The sequence below is a fragment of the Sminthopsis crassicaudata genome, chromosome 6, assembly GCF_048593235.1.
Source record: "Sminthopsis crassicaudata isolate SCR6 chromosome 6, ASM4859323v1, whole genome shotgun sequence".
Lineage (NCBI taxonomy): Eukaryota > Metazoa > Chordata > Mammalia > Dasyuromorphia > Dasyuridae > Sminthopsis > Sminthopsis crassicaudata.
Genome location: NC_133622.1, coordinates 28210519 through 28235792, shown reverse-complemented (window position 1 = coordinate 28235792; position 25274 = coordinate 28210519). Strand labels below are relative to the sequence as shown.

Here is a 25274-nt window from a genome sequence, read left to right as displayed (position 1 = left end):
AGGCTTTGTTGGTCAAATCTGCTAATTACTTGCTTTGTAACCTTTTGAAAATCAGAGTTTAATCTTTTCATCTGTAAGACTAGGAGGCTAGATCAGAACATCCGTAAAATACTCTCTAGATCTAAAATTTTATGATTGTGCATTTCATATGGTTAAATATAATTACCATTCTACTTTTTTTTGTAGCAAATGCTGATGTTTTAAAGGCCATGGTGGCAGATAACAGTGTATGTGATCCTGAAAGGTGAGACTTTTTTTTTTTGCTTTAAAAGAAGTCTTTTCATTTAATTACTCAAATGTAATGAGTCAAAGTTTGCTACTTTTCTTTTGTAATGGTCTTTATCTTAAGTATTGTTCATAGCAGGTATAAAGATAGTCCTTAATATGCCTATTTAGGAGATATTTATTACATGTGAAACATTACTTCAATAACATTCATTTTAGACTGTGGCTCTTGAATATTATATCTCTGAATAAATTTTTACAGAAATTGCTAAAAATCTATGTGTGATATTTTTACTATCATTTTCCCCAGAAGAAGGCTATTAAAAACATCTCTTTAAAGAAAATAGCACTTGAAATTCAAATGGGCAGTAAAAATATAACTCAGATAAAAGTCATATAGCAAGTTTTCCTATGTGTGTGTGTGTGAGAGAGAGAGAGAGAAAGAGACAGAGACAGAGAAAAGTGTGTGTGTGTGTGTGTGTGTGTGTGTGTGCGTGTATGCACACATACATACACATATATTTCTCTCTCTCTCTCCCAAGCAGATAGACATGTGTTTGTCCCCATTATGATCCTTCTTTCCTTAAGACTTAAGTGAAATGCTGTAACAACTCTTTCCCCCAATCTCCTTCCATCCTTCCTAGTAAGAGTTAACAGATAAGTGGCAACCTCCTTTGTTTGTGAGGGTTGGCTCATGGTAATGTGTTTAATGACAATTAACCCAGAAGAAAATGGCACACCAATTAGATTGCCAAATCCTTCTAATTTACTTTTGTTGGGAGGTATGGGAGAGGATAACAAACTGGCAAGATTTCCATGAAGTCGGGATGAATAACTTCCTTCTCCCTCTTGTTACACATTTATTGCTACAGGGATTTGGATGCTTAATTTTGGAACTTTATTTTTTCTCAGAAAAAAAAATAAGGAAGAAAGGAATATGAAAGGGAAGAAAAGAGGAAGGAAGGGAGGAAGGAAGGAAGGAAAGGAATGAGAAAGAGGGAGGAAGGGAGGAAGGAATGAATGAATGAAGAAAAGGATCCAGTCCTCTCTTAAGACATGTCAAATGAGGATTTGGTTTTATCTAGCCACAAGGGCATATGTTTTTAGGTATCTATGCTCAAGTTAAGGCAAAAACTCAACAGTTATTACAAAATAGTATCCTATAGGTTCCACCAGTGAGTGTATTAAAAATGAAGAAAATTACCCTTTCAAGTCAAACAGAATATCATCTAGTGAGCCAATTTTTAAATTTTCAGATGATTTCATGATAACATGTTAGATTCCATGAGGGAGAAAAAGGCTTGTGTTTTTTAGAGAAAGCAAAATGTGAACAAATGTGTATTGAAACCTCTGTGAGGGAGAAAAAGCCTTATGTTTTTTAGGGAAAGTGAAATGTAATGAATGTGTACTGAAACCCTTGTGCTCCAAGTACAATTTACAAAGCAAGTTTAGATCACTGAGGTAGGTTTTTGGTTTTTTTTTTCTCATTTGTGTGTAAATCTGCTCCTGAACTGACATGAGATTTTTCCCAATTTGATTCCCCCTCCGCCAGTCCTCTGACTCCCAGCACTCCGGGCAGCCCTCCAGTGAGTCCGGGCCCCTTGTCCCCAGGCGGTACTCCAGGAAAGCATATGTGTGGCCACCATCTCCATACCGTTGGAGGGGCAGTGGAAAGAGATGTATGTCAGCGTTGCAGACATAAGCGGTGGCACTTCATAAAACCAAGCAGCAAATCTAAAGAAGGAAGAAGCCGACGACAAGGAGAAGTGACCGTTCTTTCTGTTGGCAGGCAAGAAGCGTCTCCTATATTTTACTTCTGATTTTGATCATTTGGAATTGGCCTGTATTCATGAATCTGTTACATTCCTTCATCATCCATACTCTGTGCTCATCCATGCTTTTGACGATTTCTTTTTTCCCCCTCGCCAACCTCTTACAATAATGAAAAACTCCATCTTGGCAGTAAATAGGCTGGTAGAAGATAGCCACAAAAGGACTCCCCTCTAGGACAAGCTTGAGGCTCTGGGTTGGGACTTCTGGGTGGGAATTTTACATTTCACTAGAGCAGATAGCGCAATACTGTCATCGTCAGCCCATGTGAATTCATTGCTTACTTTTCCATCCTGTAAGATTAAAATTCCTTATGTTCAGTGATATTTGGCTCTGATGTTAGCCTGCTGCTAGAAAAGAGAGAGATATTTGAATAGCATTTATGGACTTTTTTCACCTCCTTGCAATTCAACAAAGAAAAGGCAATGAAGGGTGCTCTGAAATGGTGAGCCCTTCAAGTTCTCAATAAGATGTATTATAAAAGGGCTTTTTCACTGATTTTGAGAGAAGCAAAGGAGGTTAAAGTTTCTGTATTTGATGGCAAAATTTAACGTCAACTAGATAGCCGTCCATTTCCGATCTGAGCATTTCTGGTTCAAGGCAATTGTACAATTCATGGTTCCTATTTGTTGGCTTCAGTGTTGATAATAAAAGCCAACTCATGACCTAAAGGCCCCTGAACATCTGTCAGAAAGATGAAAACTGAACTGAATTCTCAAATCTTCATGAAATATAAAGAAGAAAGTTCAAAGGACTCTGGGATGGGAAGCCAGATCAAGGTCACTTTGGTACTGTAACACCCTGGGTAGCACTCAAAGGCATAGGAAGCTTGAAAGGTGTTTAAAAATAATTCGAGGTGAGGGATATTCAAACCTGTCAGGGAGACAGATTCTTGAGTGTTTAACACAAAATGCTTAAATTTATTTCAGCTTTGATTTTAAAAACGTGTTATTGTAGAATTTGATATTTTACCAGGATAAGGTGATTATGATATATGATATCACATGATAATCATATTAGGTGTGAAAGGAAATGTCATTATTAATGAGGACACCATTAAGGAGATGGTGTTTGATGGGTAGAAATTCAGTAGACTGAAGTTGGATAGGATGTTTGTAAACAAAAATACAGATGTGAGTATAGCAATTATCTTCCTGTACTGCCCAGCAAATTATTGTACAAATTACTACATATAATCAGGCACTTGTAAAAGAAGCATTTACGATGATGAGGGAAAGGAGATTCTCACTAGGCAACAGCTTGCATTTGGCCACTCCCATTAACCTGTGTGTGGTAAGGACATGAAGTGTAATGGGAAGTACTTTGAGTTGTGTTTCAAGAGGTGGAAAAAGGAAAATCAGCCCCAAACTGATTGATGGAAGAGAATGGGACCAATGAAATATGAATGGGGTTTAAATATGGAAAATGGTTTTATTTAAGTGTTTACCAGTTTCAGGTAGCTTATATAAACCCCTTTATTTTCCCTGGGGATTTCTTTTATAAGATTTCTAAATTCTATTTTTTTTAAAAATTCCCATCCTCTCTTTTTCCTCTGTCTTGTTCTCTTTCCCTCTCTCCTTCTCTTTCTTCCATAAGACATATTTTTGAATATTAAAATGCTTACTAGTCCAAAATTGTTAATAACAGTCATCTTGTTAATTTTGTTGTTATTCAATTGTTTTTCAGTTGTGTCCAAGTCTTCTTGACCCCATTTGGGGTTTTCTTGGCAAAGATACGGACTGGTTTGCCATTTCCTTTTCCACATCATTTTACAGATGGGGAAACTGAGGCAAACAGGGTTAAGTAACTTGTTCAAGATAATCCTCTGAGGCTAGATTTGAACTCAGGGAAATGAGTGTTCTTCCCTCCAAGTCTGGCACTCTGTGCACTGTCCTGCCCTTGTTGCTCTGGTAGTTTTATGCAGGAGCTCTCTTCCTAAGGTTCTCTTCATCTCATTGGGCTTTACTCTTTGTGGCCACAGGAGAGACGATTTTAGAGCTGCAGAGGTGCAGTAGCTTTTGCTAAACCCTCCTATTCATGAACATGTTAGAAGTGGTAGAAACCTGTAGCTTTGCAGAGACAATGCCTTTTATTTACTTAAAAAAAATAATCTTAGGATATGATGAAAGGTAAAGCTTCTATATACTAGAGAGGCCACATTCTTTCAAATGGCCCAGCTCAGAGCTGGGGGGACCTTCTGATGTTGGTGACTGAGCTTTTAAGTTTTGTTACTTTGTGGTGCTCTTGCGGTTAGCCACACACAAAAAGCCAATCATTTGACCCACAGAGAAAATTGCAACAGCTTTTTCTCATTCTTCCTGAAAGCCGTCTTCCGTATAAGTGATAATTTCATTTTGGATGGAGAGAGTTCAGGTCAAAGAATATTTTAGAAAGGTAGAAGTACAATTAGTTTGGGAATATGAAAGAGCTGTTAGGGAAGACTTTATGTACTTTACATTATAGATTATTTTATATAAGATATATAATTATACTATATAATTATAAATTATATTACTTTAATACACATTAATATTACATGTATTTTTACTTCACAAAATACTAATACATATTTTCATGTTAAAATTATATGAAGTAATATGATTATATTCATGTACATGATTAAAATGATATATTAATATTAATATACAATAGCATTTGGGCAGCTAGGTGGCACAGTAAGTAGAGTGCTGGATCTTGATTGAGGAAGACATCTTTCTGAATTCAAATCTGGCCTCAGACACTTCCTAGGTGTGTGAACCTGCGCAAGTCACTTAACCTCGTTTGCCTCTATAAAAGGAGCAGGAGAAGGAAATGGCAACTCACTTTAGTTTTCTTTGACAAGAAAACCCAAGTCAGGTAACAAAAAGTCAGAAAGGATTGAAAAAAAAACTGAGCAATGACAAATATAGCATATGTCATAGCAATATTAATAATATAGTAATGTACTAGCATAAATGATGTTACATATTTAAACTCCTTCCTTAATCTTTTGTTATTCTCCCTTAAAGAATATTGACCTAATTCAGTATCCTTCCATAATTTAAAACAACCGTTACCACCACACACTTTTGACTAAAATTGAGGTTTGGATGTATATCAGCCTTACCACTTTCTCTAGAATCCAGTTAGTAGGCAACCAGCGTTTTATTAAGCACTTATTACAAATAAAAACAAAAAAGGTTCTTTCCCTAAAAGAGCTTGTGTTCTAATGAGGGAAGACTCATCAAAGGGAAATGGGGGATAGGAATGGAGAAGATACCCTCATGGATCATGATGGCAAAGTCTGGAGAATCCCAAAGCATAGCTAGACAGAGAGTGAAATATGACTGGCCTGGGCCTGTCCCCCAAATGGTGGCCCTGATGAAGAAGTCCCTGAAGAAGAGGGCTGACATGGTGGAGAGAAGTTCCTGGTTAACAAGAACCCTGGCACTGAGGCACATCCCAGGGAGAGAAGGCAGCTGGGTTGGGGTGTTAAAGTCTAGAATAGGAAATATGACTGGGAGGGGAAGGAAGATTGGGAATGTCTTAAGTACAGTATTGCTCCAGCAAACACTTATCAGTTTGGTTTCATACTTAAAGACTCAGTACTTAAGTACTAAATTAAGTACTTAAAAAACAAGTCGTCTGCAAACTTGTTGCTTATTAATATGTGAATGCCCACAGTGGAGAATATTCACAAAAAATAATGTGGTCTCTGCAGGATTCAGGCTGGGAAGTTTCAGGGACTGATGGGTGACCGAGTTTACCCTCTTGTGTTTTTCCACTTTGGAGAATTTCCAGTGGCTATTTAACTTTTAATTTCTTTTGGACGCACTCTCTTGTGTTTCTGAGGTATTGACACCTTTGTGTTTTAGGAAAACCAAACCAACCAGAGCTCCTCTTCCCTCCTCAGGTTTAGAGTTACGAAAGTAGAGCACAAGGCGAATGCCAAGGAGCGGAGAAGTCTGATGTCCATGAGCGGCACAGAAAGTGTCAACGGCGAGGTCCCCGTGACTCCTGTGAAAAGGGAGCGAAGCGGCACGGAATAGGAGGTGGGTTTGGTCACGGCCAGCCGACGGGTGCGTGGGGGGCACATGTGAGCACACCGCCAGGAGTATCTTCTTGTATAACAACATGAGCGCTTAACATGCTTGGGTTTATTTTGTGTAAATTTATTTCTGTGTGTGTTTTCTCTCCTGGTAAATGGGGGAGAATACAAATGAATTATTAGTGCAAAGCTACTTGATGACAGACCACATGAACTGCTGATCTATTGAGAATCTTTTGAGAAGTCTCTCAAAGTCTATTGAGAAATCTTGTAAAATGTTTTGTCAGGGAAATGTGGAAGGAGTGACGTGGATGTGGTAATTGGTCAAGATGTCATTTGTCCACAACTTTCCCTCTTGACATCTAGTATATTTTTTAAAAAGGAAGAGTGAAAGATGCCGTATAATAGAATTTGAAACAATTAAAACTTCATCAACCTTCCAGAGATATAAAGAGAATTGATCATTTCTTAGTCTAGGAATAGATTGATGTTTTATGTATCTGTTCTTATAGGAGTGGAGAAAACTGAACATTGATGATTTAATTCACTTCATTATTAATTGTCTGTTACATGAAAGGCCCTTGTGATATAAAGATGAAAATAAAACAGTCCCTGTCTTTAGGGATTGTCCATTCTACTGGAAATGAGAGGTGGACATACAACATGTGTGCCAGTAAATGTAGGAAATATTGAGGAAGGAGAGAGAAAATTGGGCTGGCATCTCCAGGGAAGGCTTGACAAAGGGGACTTGAGATGATCTAGGGGCCTATTATTTCATCTGTGGCCTAGAATGGTGAGGAGAATACCGTAACTTAGAGGAGCAAGGGGATAAACCAGCCCATTCTACCTTATCAATCTTTTTTTTTCCCCTGAGGCAATTGGGGTTAAGTGACTTGCCCAGGGTCACACAGCCAGGCAGTGTTAAATGTCTGAGGTCAGATTTGAACTCAGGTCCTCCTGACTTCAGGGCTGGTGCTCTATCCACTGCGCCACCTGGCTGCCCCTATCTTACCAGTCTTACATCTTAATTCTGCAATCCAGTGAAATACCAGTCTCCTCAATGTTCCACAAATGAGATTTTCCATCTCTCAACTTCAAAATTATTTTCTCTTTCTGCCCCCATGCCTGCCATGTTCTCCCTCCTCATTTCTACTTAATACCTTCCCTGGCTTCCATCAAATCCCTAATCCTGCATCCTATAGGAAGCTTTTTTTTTTTTTTTTTTTTCTTAATTCTAGCATTTCCCTTTCTTAAGTATTGCTCATTTTTTCCTGAACGTAGCTGGTGTGTATATGTTTTTGTGGATGTTTGTGTGTATAAACATACACAGAAATACACACACACACACATTTAGTTTTTTTGTTGTCTCCCTCATTAGATTGTAAACTCCTTGAAGGAAAGAACTGTCTTTTGCTTCTTTTTGTATCTAAACTATTCCAGATTAACTAGTAATAAGCATTAATTAAGCACCTACTATGTGTGAGGCACTCTGTTAAGTTCTAGGTACACAAAAGTGGACTAAGTTTAGAAAGCTAAATTGAGGATTTTGTATTTGATCTTGAAGGTGATGGAGTGCCATGGAGTTTATTCAGGAGGGGATGACATGGTGGAATCTGTACTTTGGAAAAATTACTGTGATGGTGGAATTGAAGGAGGATTCAAGTGGAGACAGATTTGTGTCAGGCAAGCCCACCAGAAGGCTATTTAAGATTTCTCTAAGAAAATTTATGAAAACAGAGACAAATTTGGCTTTTGCCCACTGTCTTGAAAAGGGCTTTGTGCATAGTTTGTACTAGAACAGGAACCGACTTCCAAGCTCATGTAGTTCAGTTCTCAAACTTTGATTCTCAGTTTCTTTATACTGTTTAATGTTATCGAGGATCTGTCCAAAAGGTTTTTGCTTATGTGGGTAATATTTATAGATTAGAAATAAAGATTAGAATTATAATTATAGAGTAGAAAAAAGATTAGAAATAAAAAACTAATTTTGAATTTGTAAACTCTCTGAAAGGATCAGGGACCACTCCCCCCTCCCTGATTCTTTGGAACACACAGATCTAGTCTAGCTCTTTCATTTTATAGATGAGGAAACTGAGAGTTAAGGAGATCAAATTAATTATTTGCATAATAAGTATCCAAGGAAGTACTGGGACCCACGTCCTTTGAATAGGGATCCAAAGCTTTCCATTGTATGATACGATAGATATTTAGCTTAAATGTTTGTTCTTGAAGTGAGAAATCAATGCTTAGTCTTTGGTTCCTTTTTGAATACACACATATATACACATATACACCCACATATGTGTATGTAATATTTTAAATAAGCTACCCAAATCAAGTTTAATGTTAATAATAATTTAATATTAATTTAATATTTAATAATAATGGTTGATAGAACCAGGATTCTGCAAAGGATTTATTTTTGTGTCCCTCTTGGCTGTGGTTCCTTTTTGTAGCCACATCTAAGTTGCTATCTACCTCATTTATTTTGTCAGTGAAACTAAGATTTCTTTAATCCTTTGGAAATGTTTTTTGATTCTTTCATGAAGACTAAGCTTTTGTCCTTCCACATTGAATTGAATTCCTTTTATCCATTAAGTAACTTAGTTGTCTTCCAATTAAAAAAAAAATTAGGAACATATATCATTGTTTAGAAACATGTCACAGATTCCTTCGGTATTTCCCATTTTATAATAGTACTTATATTAATAAAATCAAAGCTCTTTAAATGCATGTTAAATTAATCTTGTTGAATTTTTTAATGATTTTCTGTAGCACTTTAATAGATGGATAGCCTGTCAGGATCTCCTAGTGCAGAATCCAGTATATCCCACCTTTTCTTCTTGATTAGTTCTTGTTTGTGTTCTGCTAGCAAGTCTCTCTAGTGGATCGCCCACAACATTGCAAACCTTCTTGCTGATCTTTTGAATGAAAACCCCTGGATCACCTATCTCAGGGAATGATTAGCCTACCTTCTTATTTATTTTTTGCGAAGGTGAATGTGCCCGATGAGTTCTTTTGCATTAGGTCTTGTGAGTGAAGTCGGAACTATGTTGCAATTGGCTTACATCCACTATGCGTTTCTCAGAGAAGAATCCTTAGCAAATTACCTTTTGCTAAGATCCCGGATCTTGACCATGCTGAGGTACCTTTGGCCAAAGTTTAATGAATTAGGTATTAATTGATATCATTCACTTTATGCTGTTTGTGTCCTTGAGAAAATTATATGTGTGTGTGTAAGATTCTTGTATTTATTTAGGAAACTATGTTCACGTAACTCTTTGGGGGAAAGACTAGACTTTTGAGAAACGAAGATAACTTATGAAACTGTATCCTTCTATTCTTGAATCATACCCCTTTTCTGGATTTGCTTTTTGTGTCTTAATTCCCTGCTTGTAGAATAAGGAAAGTCATTCTCCTTTCTTTTAAACCTGTGGCAGGTTTTTCAGTCTCTCTTTGCTGTGACATTCTGCTTCTGGTTTTCCTTTCTCTTCCTTCTTGCCACTGTTCATTACTCTTTGCAGCATGTTTGTGCTTCTTTGTGTTCAGGTGTTTTTAAGTTTTAATTTTCATACTTTCTGTTTATCTGTCTCTTCCCCACTCTGTCTGTCTCTGTCTCTCTTTGTGGATTTCTGTCTCTGTTTGTCTGTCTTTGTCTCTATCTGTCTGTCTCTGTTTCTTTCTCTGTGTCTTTGTCTCCCTGTCTCTGTGTTTCTCTGTTTTTTTTGGTCTGTCTGTCTGTGTCTGCCCCTTCTCTGTCTCTGTCTCTCTCTGTAACATTAGTAGATTAGGGAGATCCTTAAGGAAACACTTTAATCATTGGAAACAAAAGCTTGTTTCCTGCTAACTTGTTCTTATTATGATAATTGCATGTAAGGCTAGGTGAAGGGGAGGTCCTTCAGAGAAGCCCCTGGTAAGGGTAAGGCCTTTCCTGACTTTCTCCTCCTCTGTGTCCTTCTCCCTGCTGGAATCACTTCCTTAATTTTCATGTCCCTTGTGTGATTTTGGGATGTATTTTGTAATTGGAAATGGAAATGGTGAATGCTTGTCCAGGAGCACTCACTCAGCGGTGTGGCTAAGACTTGCATGAGTGCAAAGACAATAGATTGTGACATGACAAAATCCAGGGAAAAGCCTGATTTGTGGGATTTTGTTTTTGTTTTTCTGGCCCAGGGTCACATAGCTAGTGTCTAGTGTCTGTGACTGGATTTGAACTCCTCCTTTCTCTAGGACTGATGCTTTATCCACTGTGCCACTTAACTGCCCCTGATTTTTAAAGCAATGAGATTCATTAAAAACAACAATAAGTTCCACAATCATTTTTAGCAAAATAAAAAATAAATTAAAAAATAATTACATAAAAAGATATAAAATAAGTTTTTTTTTAAAAAATGATAATTATCATCTCATTTATCATCTTCCTTCCCCCACCCCCACCCCACCCCATCATTTAATTATTTTAGAAGATTTGGTTGTCATTTTTTTCTTGAGCAGCTCCCAAATGCCAAGGGAAGGTAAACTATTTAGCTTTATATTAGTTTTTACATGTTGATTTTCATAGTGCCAGCTCTCCTTTATATAAATTTATTTCTATATATGAATGCCATATTTTAGCTAAACTAAAACATCCTTTTAAAATAAAACTCATTTTCTTCTCAACCAAAAATGAGACATAAGACCTGTACCCAGTGGAGAGAGAGACAGACCTTCAGGGGTAAAGGTGTGGACTCTGGGAACCAGCTTTGGGCGTGGGGATAAAGAAGAAAATGAATGGGATGCCCCAGATCTGAAGTTGACAGTAATTACTCCTGAAGAAATATTTAATTTTCTCACTTGGCAGTTTGTTTCCCCCATCCCTTCAAAAGTCCTTTCCTGTTTTGGGGAGATGAGGTTGTACATGAGTTTCTAACATGTGGCAGCTTTCCATTCTCTTCCTCCCCAATCCAGTCTTTTGATTTAAATTAACTTTTTCCCAGTTAACGGCATCCCCCCCCTCTCTCCCCACCCACCCACATAGACAAAAGAAAAGCAAAACCCTTGTATCTAATTTGCGTGGGCAAGCAGAACAAATTCCCACATTGGCCACGTCCAAAATTTTTGACTAGAATCGGACTTCTTATTCTTCTGCTCAGAACTCTACAGTATACAGTTCCCATTGGCCCACTTAGTAAAATTCAAGCTTATTCTGGCATTCAAAGACCCTACAATCTGGTGGCATACTACCATTTCCACCTACTTGCATGTGCTCGGTGCTCCAGGCTGTTAGATACGCTCTTGAGCTCAGTGCTTTGTCTGCTTATGTTCACGCTCTTCATGTTCAAAGCCTTGAATGCACTTTCTGCCATTGAATTCCTACCTACCCCTTGATGCCCAACTTAATTGGGTCTCAAGTTTCTCTTCTGTAAAATGAGACCTCGATTAAATGATTTCTAACTTCTTTTCCAGCCTTAATGTTTTGTGAAATTTCTTTTTAATCCTCTGAACCATTTTTCCTTGTTTATATTATGATATAAATCTTCACAATTCTTTTAAGAAGTGCCAGTTCATGGAAGATAAGTGAATGGAGTCCCTTGGGTCCAGTGAGTCATTAAGTTATTCTTAGTCATAGGTTCACCCAGGCTATTCAATATGTTCAAAAAAATCTTACTAGTTGAACTTACTAATGGAACTGAACCTAAAGTAGGCTAGAAAGTACCACAAACAAGCAGGACTAATTTGCAAAGTTACATGGTAAATTGATTATATATTTCAAAATAAAAGCAAGCTGTAAATAATACATATAGTTTTATGTGTGATTCTCTTTTTCTTGTTCTATTATGTTTATGAAAATGTCCAATTTGTTTAGTATTTAAGTTCAGGAAATAGAAAATCTCCCAGCTGTTTATAATCACAAACTTAGCTGGAAGGAACCAACTAAGATGTTGGATAATTTAGTCATGTAAATTTTAAACAGATTACTTGAAATTCTCCAAACCTTGAAACTCAAGAAGTTTTATTTGTTGAACAATTAGGATTTTTAATATATTTTATGCTTAATTATCTTATCAGTTGTTGTCCTTCATTCTCAAAGAGGACCAAAACAACATCACTATGTTAGAGTTGAGTTCCAGTGTGTCCAACTGTGGCTGATCAGACCAATATGAGCTCAGAGTGCTCTGCCACAAGTAGGACACAAATAGTCCCTACGAACATTTGGGGTGGACTCTCTAACTTTGCGCATCTTTCCGCAAGTAATTCAATTCTGCTTAGCTCATGGGTACAGCACCTTTTCTGATGGGGGACCTTCACGTTGGGCGGTCCTGGGCCAGTGTCTTCCAGTGTCTCTTAAATAACTAAGGAGAATTGAAAGTGCTACTTTCTTTTTTTCAATGAGCTTAATTCAACAAATTATAGATATTACCCAGAGCTCACCCCCCCCCCCCAACACACACACATTAGAATCCTGTACTTGGGATCAGGAAGAGAATTGGGATCAAGTTCCATTTCTAAGCTCTGTGACCAAGTCACTGAACCTTAGTTTCCCTTTTTTGTAACTTGGGGATAAAAATATTTATCAGTCCAGGGTTATTGGGAGGATGAAGGAAGAGAATACTCATGAAGCAATTTGTAAACTTTAAAGCACCTCTATAAAACCTAGTAATTATTGCCTATTTATAGGGCAAGTGAATGTAAACTTATGAGCAGTTATTGCCTTTCATTTTCTCTTTGTGTCTTTAGTGCATCATATGGTGCTTTGTTTATTGCAGATGTTTAACCATCCTTATTTTTGTTTTTATTTTGTTCTAGAGATAGAAATTATTTGTTATTATTAAGTTAAAGAGGCAATAAAGTATAATAAAAATTATCACCAGGAATGGAAGAAACTGGGTGTGAGGCCTGTTTCTGGTATTAATTTAGTGCCTGATCTTAGACAAGTCACATAAACTCTGGACTCACTGCACAGTGAGAAAATTGGATTGGATCTGACTCCATTCTAGCTCTAAGAGCTGATCTGTAGCCCTTATTCTTCTCTGAATAATTTACTGCCTTTCTATAGCCACAGGGAAGATATTAGATCAATACCAAATCTGTCTTTAAAAAGATTTCATCCAAGTTAGCATTTCTAGATCTTGAGAGGTCAAGAGTATTTTGTTCCACAGCAGGGTTGTTATTTAAAAAGCACAACTGTCCAAAAGAAAACAAAGAAACACACCCTATTTTTGCTTCCACATATCTTCCAAGCCCAGGGGACTCTTCTTTGGACCACTCCCTCTCTGTTGACTGATTTTTGACATTGTGAGCACTTTTTTGCATTTATCTCTTTTTTTCCTCTGTTAGCCTTTTCTTAGATTAAATGAAAGGGGTTTTTATTTTACTCACTTTGACTTTTTTTTTAAATATAAAAATAAGGCAGTGTTTAGTGGGTATTATAAAAGATTGACTTAAAAATATATTTTCAGTCTTTTTCCCTCTATCATTCTTCCACCCACTGAGAAAGCTAGCAATAATCTATCTGTTATATATATGAAGTCATGTGACATATTTCTATATTAGGAAAAAACAAGAAAAAAATAAAGTGTCAAGAATGTACTTCAGTTTCTATATTCTGAGTCTATCAGTTCTCTCTGGAGTTGGATAACATTTTTCATTATGGATCCCTTGGAATTGTCTTGATCAGAGTGGCTAAGTCTTTCGCATTTTATAGTATTGCTATTATTGTGTACAATATTCTCCTGCTTCTGCTTATTTCACTTTGTGCCAGTTCATCTAAGTCTTCCCAAGTTTTTCTGAAACTCTTCACATTTCTCAGAGCATCACATGTGACAACTTATTTAGCCATTCCTCAATTGATTACCATTCCCATAATTTCCAATTCTTTGCCACTATAAAAAGAGCTACTAAGATGTTTTTTTTAACATATAGATCTTTTCCAATTCTCTTTGATCCCTTTGGGATAGAGACCTAATAGTATTATTGAGTCAAAAGTTATGTGCAGTTTTATAGCCCTTTGGGTATTGTTTTAAATTGTTCTACAGAATGATTGGACCAGTTCACAACTCTACCAACAGCGCATTTGTATATCTGTTTTTCTACATCCCCTCTTGCATTTGTCTTTCCCTTTTTTTGTCATGGTAGCCAATAGGTATGAAATATCACCAGAGTTGTTTTAATTTGCATTTTCTTGAACTACTAGTGATTTATAGCATTTTTCTCTATGATTATTGATAGTTTTGATTTCTTCTTCCTATTCTTATCATCCTCAAAACCTTATAATAAGGTTGCAAAGTGAGGTTTAAAAAACACTTAATTTATTTTTTAGCCTTTCAGTTGAAAATGGAAAAACCTGTAATTGTTTAAGGCCTTATTTTTTCTTTTGTACTTAAAATTTAATCTTGATGTTTATTTGTTATTGCTCACAGAAAAGTGATCTCAATATAATAACACATAGATTCTATAATTAAATCAGTCAAATCTAACTTTAATACTTGTGCTGAAGAAAAGTGAAAAGAATAAATATTTCAAAAAGATGTTTTCATTCTACCCTCAAAATATGTGCAGTTGGGAATCTGTGTCTTCTGATGGTATTTTATTTAATAGCTTGTGTACCACTACAAACTCTCTAAGCTATCAAATTATAATTGAGAAAAGACGTTGCGTTCTGAGTACGAGTCCTGCTTATAACTGAATAGATACATTTTGGAACAAAGATTTTTAAAAGAGCTTTGGGGAAGGATTTAAAGAAAATGGCCTCATAAGCTCTTTTGTCCAGTCTATTCATGAATTAGAATTCCTTGATAACAAAAATGCCCACTGACATTTATATTGTACATTTACATACACAGACACACATTTTATCTGTCTATATATATGTGTGTGTGTGTGTGTATATATATATATATATATATATATATATATATAGATAGATAGATAGATAGATAGATATAGATATATTGGTGAGGCAGTTGGGGTTAAGTGATTTGCCCAAGGTCACACAGCTAAGCCAGATTTGAACTCAGGTCCTCCTGACTTTAGGACTGAAACTCTATCCACTGCACCACCTAGCTGCCCTTGTGCATTTATAATTTGTAAGGTTTGCTGAGTTTTTGTATATATCATCTCATTTAATCTATCATTTTATTTCCCAACCCCCAAAGAAATGGTCAGCCAGTCTTTACTTGGAGACTCCTAGGGAAGGGAGAAGCTGGTCTTTCCTAAGGTTATCCATTATTTTTTTGGACAACTCTAATTGTTGGGGAATCTCTCCCTACTCCCTGACCTTATTTTAAACCTTTCCACTCCTTTCCACTCACTGTTTCCAGTTCTGTCTGCTGTCTGGGGCCAAGCAGAACAAAGGAAAACCTCTGCTATACACTAGCTCTTCAAATATTTAAAAACCATTATCCTGTCCATAGAGTCTCCTATTGTCCCAGCTAGATACCCTCAGCGCCTTTGATCCTAATAGGACCTGATAATGGAGTCCTTTCACTGTCCCAGTCACCTCGTTCAGGGCTCTCTGTTTTGATGTAATTGGTACAATGCATGGAGCCAGGAGTCAGAAAGATTTGACTTCAAATCCAGATCAGATACTTGCTGTGTGGTCTTGGGCATGTCACTTAACTCTTCTCACCTCAGTTTCCTTTTCTGTCAATGAGATGGAGAGGGGAAAATGGCAAACCTCTGCCAAGAAAACCCAATGAGATTACAAACGAATCAAACATGACTGAATAGCAAAACAATTACAAGATCACATCAGCTGTTTTGGTGGTTGTGAGGATAAAATGAGATGATATTTGTAGAAGCATGTTGCAAGCTTAAAGCACTATATGTTAGCATTATTATTATTTTACCTAGGTCGACAATTTACAAAGGAAAAACTTTCCTTGGATACGTCTGTGTGATCTTTTCCCCAACTTTACAGGGTTGAAGTTACAAAGTTAGCTCTTCAGACACTGCTTCCTACCCTTTGATTAGGGTAGTTGCCACCATGCTGGCTTTTTGTTGACTGCATTGTTTTGTCACCAAAATGGGTAGACTTTTCACAGGAATAGAGAATAGACTGGATAGGATTGAGTCAACTCATTCTTTTCTACAAAAGCAGAATTCTTTATTAAAACCATAACTGTTAACAATGTGCTTAGCACACTGACTGGCACAGAGTAAGTGTTTAATTCCTATTTGCTGACTCATGTCCAACTCTTCATGACTCCATTTGGGATTTTCTTGGCAAAAATACTGGAGGGGGGTGCCATTTTCTTCTCCAACTCATTTTACAGATGAGGAAACTGAGGCAAACAGAATTGTGACTTGTCTGAGATGGGATTTGAACTAAAAAAGACTAACTCCACTGCACTATGGTACTACCTAGCTGCAATTTGTAAATTATTGATATGTAATTTGCAGCAACATTTGCCAAAATACAAATAAGACATCCTTCTTTATAATCTATAATCTATAACAACATATTTTAGTAAGAACATGTCTGGCGTTAGGGTCTAGAGGATCTTGTTTTCAACCCAGTCTCTGACACTTAATGTGTACGGGTCCCTGCACTTAACCTATCTCAACCTCAGTTTCTTTATCTATACTTTTTTATAATAATGGCATTTACCTCCTAGGGTGTTTGTGAGGATCTAATGAAATGTAAAGTATTTTACAAACTTCAAAGCTCTATATAAATTTAATATTGTTATCACTGCTACTGTGTATTGCCATTAAAATGTGGAACTGGGCTTAGAAGCATCTGGCTAAGAGGAGTGTGGATGGTAGGGTTGGAAGGGATGATTTAGATTTAATTTGTTTTCACTGTCAATAGTGTTTTATTTTAATTATTCATTCATTCGTTTGTTTGTTTGTTTAGCTGAGGCAATTGGGGTTAAGTGACTTGCCCAGGGTCACACAGCTAGGAAGTGTTAAGTATCTGAGGTCGGATTTGAACTCAGGTCCTCCTGACTTCAGGGCTGGTGCTCTATCCACTTCGCCATTGTCAATAGTAGTTGAATTTTCCACATACACATAAAGATAGTTTTCAACATTGATTTTGGTTAGACTTTGTGTTCCAGATTTTTCTTCTTTCTTCCTCTCCAAGAAAGCAAACAATCTGATATAGGTTAAATTGCACTTCTTTTAAACATATTTCCTTATTTGTCATGTTGTGCAAGAAAATAGCCTTAATCCTTAAAGTATTTTTTAGCCCTCAATATTATGTCTCTTTGTCAACCTGAAAAGCCAGTTAATTTGAGTGTATACAGTAGAGTATGTTACAGTATTCTGACATCATATTTAGACATTTTGAAAACCTTCTTATGCGCTTCCTTTTCTACTACCCCATCATATTAAATAATCTCTTAAGTTTGTGTCCCCAAGATTTTTTAAAATTTTCTTTTCTTCTCTTTTTAGCAGCATTTGACATTCTCCCAGCATCCATCAGGTGCTGCCTACATTTTTTCCTAGTCCTGTGCAACTGTGGCCTGCATGAGAACAAGGACTGTTAGGTTTTTCTTTTTGTAGTCTTGGGTTCTTAGCACAGGGCTTTGCACATCATTAGTGCTTAGTAATTGCTTTCTCATTCATTTATTCAACTATAACTTTATAAATATGACTTCTAATCAAGTCCAAGTGCTGTGTTAATAACTGTGTGATACAAGCTTCTACTAGGCACAGACAATTTAAATAGTTCTTTTTCATTGTGGAAGGATCACAAGATTTCAGGCTTAGAGATCAAGTCCATTATCCCCTTGTCACATCCACTTCCAGCCAAGAAACCTAGTTCTAGAGTGAAATCACTGTATCAAAACATATGTCGTTTCTAGAAGGATATGAGCTCTTTGTAAGTAGAGGTACTTTTATTGTTTCATTTTTTAAAAATACTAGCACTTAACACAGTGCCTTACATATACTAAGTACTCAACAAATTCTTCCTGACTTGAGTTGATCAGTTAAACAGTTTTATGTGTTTAATTCAGAATTGGGATCACAGGATTTTTTTTTTTGGTCCCCTTTTTATGATTAAAACATTGTCAATAAATGTTTAAAAAGTCCCCTTCCCTGAGGTGAGTGATTACCATTGTGAGCTCCCTCTTCTTACTTCATAGACTTGCCTGTTTTAGTACCCATACATTTGCTTTTTAGCAGCCTCATTACATTGGATGTGTAATAAAAAGTAAACATCTAGACTGGTGCCCGACTTAAGCATTTTCCATGTAAGGAAGCTTCGGTTTAATTTTTCCAACTTGGGCATTAGTTGGGAGTGGGCTGATGAACAGTAAATTATCCTCAAGAGACAGCAGGTATGTACACTGGCATGGCAACAAACCCAACTACACGCCATGTGGAAAGATAATATGAAAGCGAATATATCTGAAAACAATAGTCAACAAGTATTCATTAAACACTTATTCCACTATAGTTTATAAATATAACTTCCAACTGAGTCCAATTGTTACGTTAATATACTGTATTATACAAGGTTCTATTGGAAACATATAAATTAAATGGTGACCATGTGCTCCATGTAAACATAAGGGATACAAAGAGAGCTTCAAATGGGGTCCCTGCCCTCAAGGAGATTATTTTTTTCTTTTTTTTAAAAAAAAGCTTTTTATTTTCAAAACACATGCATGGATAATTTTTCAACATTGACCCTTGCATAGTCTTGTGTTCCAAATTTTCCCCTCCTTCCTCCCACCTCTTCCCCTAGACGGCAGGTAATCCAGTATGTTAAATCCACTATGTGTAAACATTTACACAAGAGATAACTTTCTAATGGAGGAAACAATAAGCCAACAACTATATGTTCAACTACGTGAGGCTTGCTAAACCTCACTAGACCGCCAAAGAGATCCATGGGAAAAAAAAAAGTCTGTTTTAGGTGAACCCGCCTTGATGAGGTCCATGTAGGATGTAAGCAGGGAGCTTGATATGGAAGCAAGGAAACATTGCTCTCTGTCAGAGAAGGGGGGGTGTGATTGTGGGGGTCGTTGGTTGTGGTCATGGGGAGTGTTTAAATGTGGAAAGATGGTTGATATGTCATACTACTTACTTTGGTCACTGGCCAGACAACGACGTTGCGTTTGAAGTCATATTCTTTTTCTCTTTCAGGAGGAGTTTTATTCAAAGAAATTTCAAAGAGACTGAAAACTTAAGTGATGTGCAAAGCCATTTGCTCAAGGAAATATTTTCTTAAACCTTTTGTACCATTTCTGCCCTGGCTGTGTGTCTAAAACTAAAACAGAACACCGTTGCCGTACTAAATGCCAGGTTCTGTGTGTGTGTCAGTTCTGTAACCGGTTTTGTCCCTCACGTCTTATGGAAAGTGGGTTTCGAGAAAGGCAAGAGTTGATTGTATTTTAACTTAATTGTCTCTTCCTTTGCTTTTGTGTACATAACTCGAGTTTTCTTGTTTCGGTAACATGTATGTACAGTGGGGATATTAATGTACAGTTGGAAATTATGCTTTTTTGTCTCTCCATTTTTTCATCTTTTATTTTCTGTCTGGGGGGGAGGGACAGTGCAAGCTACCAGTTTCATGGCACAGAAATGATAGGCGGTGATGTCGTTCTCTCCTCCCACCTTCATTGTAATCATGTCTCATCCCTAGATTACCAGTGACTTCTTTTTAGGAATGACATCAATTTGACAATAATCCCGTTTTAATGATTACAAAATGGCTTCGAGTCCATTGAAGAAAATGTTATTGTTTTGATGGTCTAAAGCCCAAACAAACCTCCAGTGCAAGATGGACTGGAACTTCTTCCCAGCTCTCTTCATGGTGTAGATAATGGCCATTGGGTGTTAATGAGCATTCATGGGATGCTGCTTTTAAAACCTTGCAAATGTGTTTGATGGCAGGCAAGGGCAAGACAGTGTGAGAAGAACAGTGATGGAATACACCAGACAAAACCTTTCATTATTTTGAGTTTTGTCATTTAGGCTCAATGTTTTCAGATCTCTATCACCCTCCTTAAAATAATTTTAAAAGAAAACAAATCTATCAATCGTCCCAAAAGAACATTTCTGTGTCAAAGGGCTCTTAAGTATTACTGTAAATATCATTTTTTCCCTAGACTTAGCCATAAAGATGACTGGTAGCTTTAATTTTGCCTCCATTTTTTTTTCTTCTTATTCAAGGCAGTATGGTGCAGTGGATAAAGAGCTGGTTTTGGCCTTAGGAAGGCCTTGTTCGAGTTTTACCCTCTTGTACATATTAGCTCTTTGATCAAAAGAGGCATTTTATCTCTTAGTGCTCCCACTCACTCTCTTAAGACTATAAGTTGTAGAAGACATACAGATCTGCATTGATATAGGGAGTTTCCTATTTCAGTAAACCAAGTTCCATCCAAAATTTGTCAATTTTCTAATAAATCTGAAAGTTAAATCTGTATGTGAGTACATATTCTCAGAGGATTAATAAATCTTCCTGAGTTCCAGAAAATTAAAGGATTTTTTTTGATAGTGTAAATATTTTTTTAGGTTCAGATTTTAAAGTATTAGTTTTGTTAAGTTAAAAATCATCATTAATTATTAATGGTTTAAAATATTACATTCCAGTATGGAGAAGAATCAAAATGTAAGGCATTTCAAAAGCTTTAAGAATTTTATTCAGTTCAGAGTACTTTTTAGCAATACAGTGGAGAAGAAAATAGACTATTATCTAAAATTATATTCCAATGAAAAGCACGTTTTAAAGTTTTCTAACATGAGCGTTTTTTGTTTTGGGTTTGATTATTTTACAATTATGCCAAAAGTTTTGCATCCCATACATCAATCATGTAAACATTTGTGTTGGTTTCTTGTATCCAATGAGAATTCTCAAGTGTTCCGAAGCAACGGATGTTTACAGGAGCTTTTATTTGCCTTCCTCCTGGAGGGGAAGGAATTCCCGACGCAAGCTTATAGAATGACACTAACTATTGTTATCCTGTGTAAAGTTTGTAAAGGCAATTTTTCATCATTTTGTGTGTCAAATCTATTTTTAACTGTATGGTTTGTACCTTAAGACTTTTGTACTACCAAAGCAGAGTTAAAAATAAAAGAATAATTAAAGTCTTTTTGGTTTGCTTTTCTGAATTATTTCAGTTTAAGGTCCTCAAATGCCCCATCATGGCATTCTTCAAGACTGCCTGCAGAGCAGAGCCCCAGGCTCTGAGTGGTCCCACCATGCTTGAAAGGGCCTCGGAATGGCCTATGTCTGTCACTGTGTATGTGTGTGTGTGTATCAGGCTATCCTGACTAGGAGGCCTCCTGAGTGACCCCCAGGTGGGCTTAGGATGTCTAACTGCACCAATGAAATTATAGATCAGGTAGCCTATTTCTTAAACTGCTCCAGAATAATTTCGACTGCTTTTTCTGACTTCGTTTTAGTTTTAAATTTGTATTTATTTCACCTTTGGAACATGACTTGGAATCACACGGAGTCCTTAAAAACAGGGTTAGTAACAGCTTGTACTGAACTAGTTAGTAAAAGCTGACTTCATCCTGGATCGAAGGAATTGATTTTTTTTTTTCTGAATTGTACTTTTTTTAAAAATTTATTTACTCTTAAGACTGAGTACTTGAAGGTAAAGCTTCTGAATCATTGATAGATGAGTATTTTTATAACTATTTTTTATGACAATCTCACCTGAACCTTAAAACAGCCCTACATTAATGTCCCCATTGTACAGATGAGGAAATTGAGGTGAACAACTTAAGTGACCCACCATGATAATGTTGAGTTGTTTTCAGTAGTGTCTGACTCTTGACAAAGTAGTTTGCTTGGGAAAGCCCATCTTGATCTGTTGTCCCATCTATAATGGGAGGCAGAACTGCTCCAAGGCTGGCCTCCAATGCTCTATGACTTGAAAGGGGAAACCCCTCAAAGCTCAGAAAAAGTAAAACCTAAATATCTTAGCTAGAATTAAAGGGAGCTACCTTTCACCAGTGGATGCATGACACATGTTCCCTATAGGGATCACATTCTGTCTGGTAGTTCAGAGCTATGAAGTTACCTCCAGCATGTGGTGGATTTGTCCATTCATGAGTTTCCTTGTTAGATTTTAAATCTGTGTCCTTTATGGACATAGTGTGGCTTGGTGGGAGGCCGTGAACCATGTTCATGGCTGGACCATTATGTTTTGATCATTCCTGCCTTTGTCTTCTGTTTATTAAATGTTATGATTATTTTTGCTTTTTCCCTTCTCATTTAATAAATGTTTAATATCTGAGGTAATTTCATGAAGATTGGTTTAAATAAATGGGTAGTAAACTAGTGAGAACTCAGGAATGATGGTGAATGTTTATTTTCTCCTTTGCACCCCCCTAAGACTCCAAGAACAATTGGTCACCACGTGGCTGCTGCTCTGGGGAGTCAACATGATCTGCTAACATGAGTGCAGGTTGGGCACAAATGAGTCAGCCGCAATCCAGGATGAAAGAGCCTGGAAAAGGGTTAAAAGGTGGTTGTCACACTCTTTTTGGGACTTCCTGATCATGGCCAAGGAGAGGAAATGTAAGAAGAAAGGGAAAAAGAAAAGGAAGAGAACTCTTTGCTGGAGAGAAGAGTTTTAATCACCTGACAAAGAAGATGGACTTCTTGAGAAGTGGCTTTTATTGGCATCCTGAGTGAACTGAAAGGTTGGGCCATTGTTCCAGAAGTGATGATAAATTATCCACAACTTCTTGGTTGTAACATTCAGCTGATAGCATTGACTGAGCTTTCTCACACTGAAAACACTACACTTATTTGTTGTATTGTACTGTATATTCAGAAACTTTGATGCTTCTTTAAGTCTAGGAGATTAGGGGTTTTGATAGAAAGATGTGAACAACTGCTTATGGAAGAAGAAGTTGCTTTAGTTTATCAGATAAGTAATTTTTGATGAATTGAAGAAGACTCAGAGATAATTGATAACTTCATGAGAGTAATTACAATTTTAACAATAAGGAAATATCTAACCATACTCCTGGGTCAGGAGGATGATAATGGATGTGGTAAAAACTCTTGAGGAGTGATCAATTATTCTTACAAGAATATATTACCTAAACTAGAAGGTCTCAGCTTGAGGTCTGTCAACTTAATCTTAAAAATGATTTTATGAGTTCTTTCAGCATAATTGATCTTGTTTATAATCTTTTGTGTTTTCTTTTATGCATTTAAATACATTATTTGGAGAAGAGGTCCATGACATAAATAAAAATATTAATAACTCAGGTTATAGAAAAACAGTATCATTGCCCTAAAATATAAATGTTTTTATGGCTAATGACAAAGACTTTATCCTCCACTTAAATTGCCTGTTATTCAGATATTCTCCACATAAGATACATATGGAAAATAATTTTTTATTTCATCAAATGATTTATTAAGGACTTTTTTTCTTTTAGCACATGCAGCCCAATGCATGACACACCAAAGGTCTTCTTCCATTAGTTTATTGATTATCTGAAGATATCTTTCTTATATTAAACATATTTGCTATCCCTTACATGCATTTCTTTGTAGAGGAAATTCTAAGAATTTGTTTTGACCAATAAGAAGTAAAATAAGGCTTACGCTTAGTGTATCAAGGAATTTCAAGAACTATACCTACCAATAATAATGATGATAAATAGGAGTCATAGAAACATATAATTATTCATGATTGGTTAAATTTTCATCTTCATTGTTCGATTCATTAATTAGTATTAAAAAGACTCATTAAAATAAGTAGTAATATGTTTTCCTCCTGATCATTGAAAAAAAACCCTTTGTTTTTCCTTAAAAGAATCCTTTAGGTATCACTAAATAAAGTGATATTTATGTGTTTGCTCCCTATTTGGCTGCTAATAATGTGATAATCCTAATGTCACGTCACTACATCCCAAGTTGGTAGATGAAACCTTTGACTCCCTATTCAAGGGACCACCACACCAAACAAATGGACAGTCATTTCAAATACAAGTGGCAACATCATGTAAGATACAAATCAATACCTAGGGTTACCTGGCTAAGTACTCTTCTATTCCAAGTCGGCCATGTTTTACTCTCATCTTTTCTGACTTCTCCTTGTCAGTTGGGTTGCTGACCATTCTGAACTTCTATGAATTCTTTCCTCCCTTGATTTCTGTTGCATTGCCCTCACTTGATTTTCTTCCAGATTCTATGTATGTCTCTGTCCTTTGATTTTCTTTCTCCCAGTGCCTCATTTCTTCACCTTTCAGACCTACACAGCAAGACTCACTAACCTCCCATTTTCCCAGCATGCTCTGTTCTTTCCTGACTTTTTGCTTCTGCTTTTGCCCTTTTCTTCCCCTAAAATTCTTCTCTCAAGTTTTTACCTATCCAATTCCTGTTCTACCAATGTTTAACCTAAACACCATGTATTTTGTGAAGTGTTAACTATTCTCTCATCAATAAGTGATAACTCTGTCCTTGAACTCCCTTACTATTTTGTAAACCTGTTAGAACACTTTAAAAATAAAGTGACTTTGTCCAAAATCACCCACCTACTAAGTTTTAAAGCTGGGATTTGAATGGAAACTCCTTTCCTTTAACTATAGACCTCTTTCTATCATTCTACACTGCCTTCTTTTAATAGCTGATGTTTAAATAGTGCTGGGTTTTCCAAAGTGGTGTAAACAACATATTATCTCATATGATCCTCATAACAATCCTAGCTATTCATTATCTCCGTTGTACAGATGAGGCAACTGAAATAAGAGAGGTTGGGGATTTGCCCATTGTCACGCAATTATAAAAAAGGCTCCATGTTTCCTGCAGCATATCCAATGCTCCATTATCCCCGCTGCTTCTCAATTAATGGTTATTGAATCAATGAAGTTCTATTCCAAACCCCATACTTGCCCCCACTAAGCTATTCTTTCTTACTTCAGTATCAATAATTTTGTCAATGTGGGATATTCCTTCCACTTACATTGATCACAACCCCTTATACTTTAGTAGATGGTCTTTGAGGGCTGCCATGGCTAAAAAAATTCGTTCCCTGTAGCCAATCAGGTCATTGAATTGACCAGGACTGATCATCACCAGGATCATTCCTGGAACCTTTTAAAAATAGTTGTAATTTGGCATTCAGGTTTAACAGAATTACCCAAATTATAACCTAGTGCCTCCCCTATTCTTCCCTATGTCCTTTACATATCTTTAGAACTATATGAAAGCTAAATGGACCCCCTTGGGAAGTAGTGGGTTCCCTTTCGATAGAAGTCCTTGGGCTCAGGGCGGTAATACCTACTT

At 36.6% G+C, this 25274-nt stretch overlaps 1 protein-coding gene across 2 annotated transcripts in view; it reads left to right on the top strand.

Annotated features, from left to right (window-relative positions):
• Positions 1-21106, top strand: part of RELL1 (RELT like 1) — a 55834-nt gene extending 34728 nt beyond the window's left edge. For both annotated transcript variants that reach the window (XM_074274735.1, XM_074274736.1), the window contains exons 4-7: positions 187-244; positions 1778-2014; positions 5948-6086; positions 19160-21106. In XM_074274735.1, coding sequence (XP_074130836.1) covers positions 187-244; positions 1778-2014; positions 5948-6083 — 431 coding nt within the window. In that variant the 3' untranslated portion in view covers positions 6084-6086; positions 19160-21106. The remainder of the gene's footprint in view (positions 1-186; positions 245-1777; positions 2015-5947; positions 6087-19159) is intronic.
• Positions 21107-25274: the final 4168 nt, after the last annotated feature.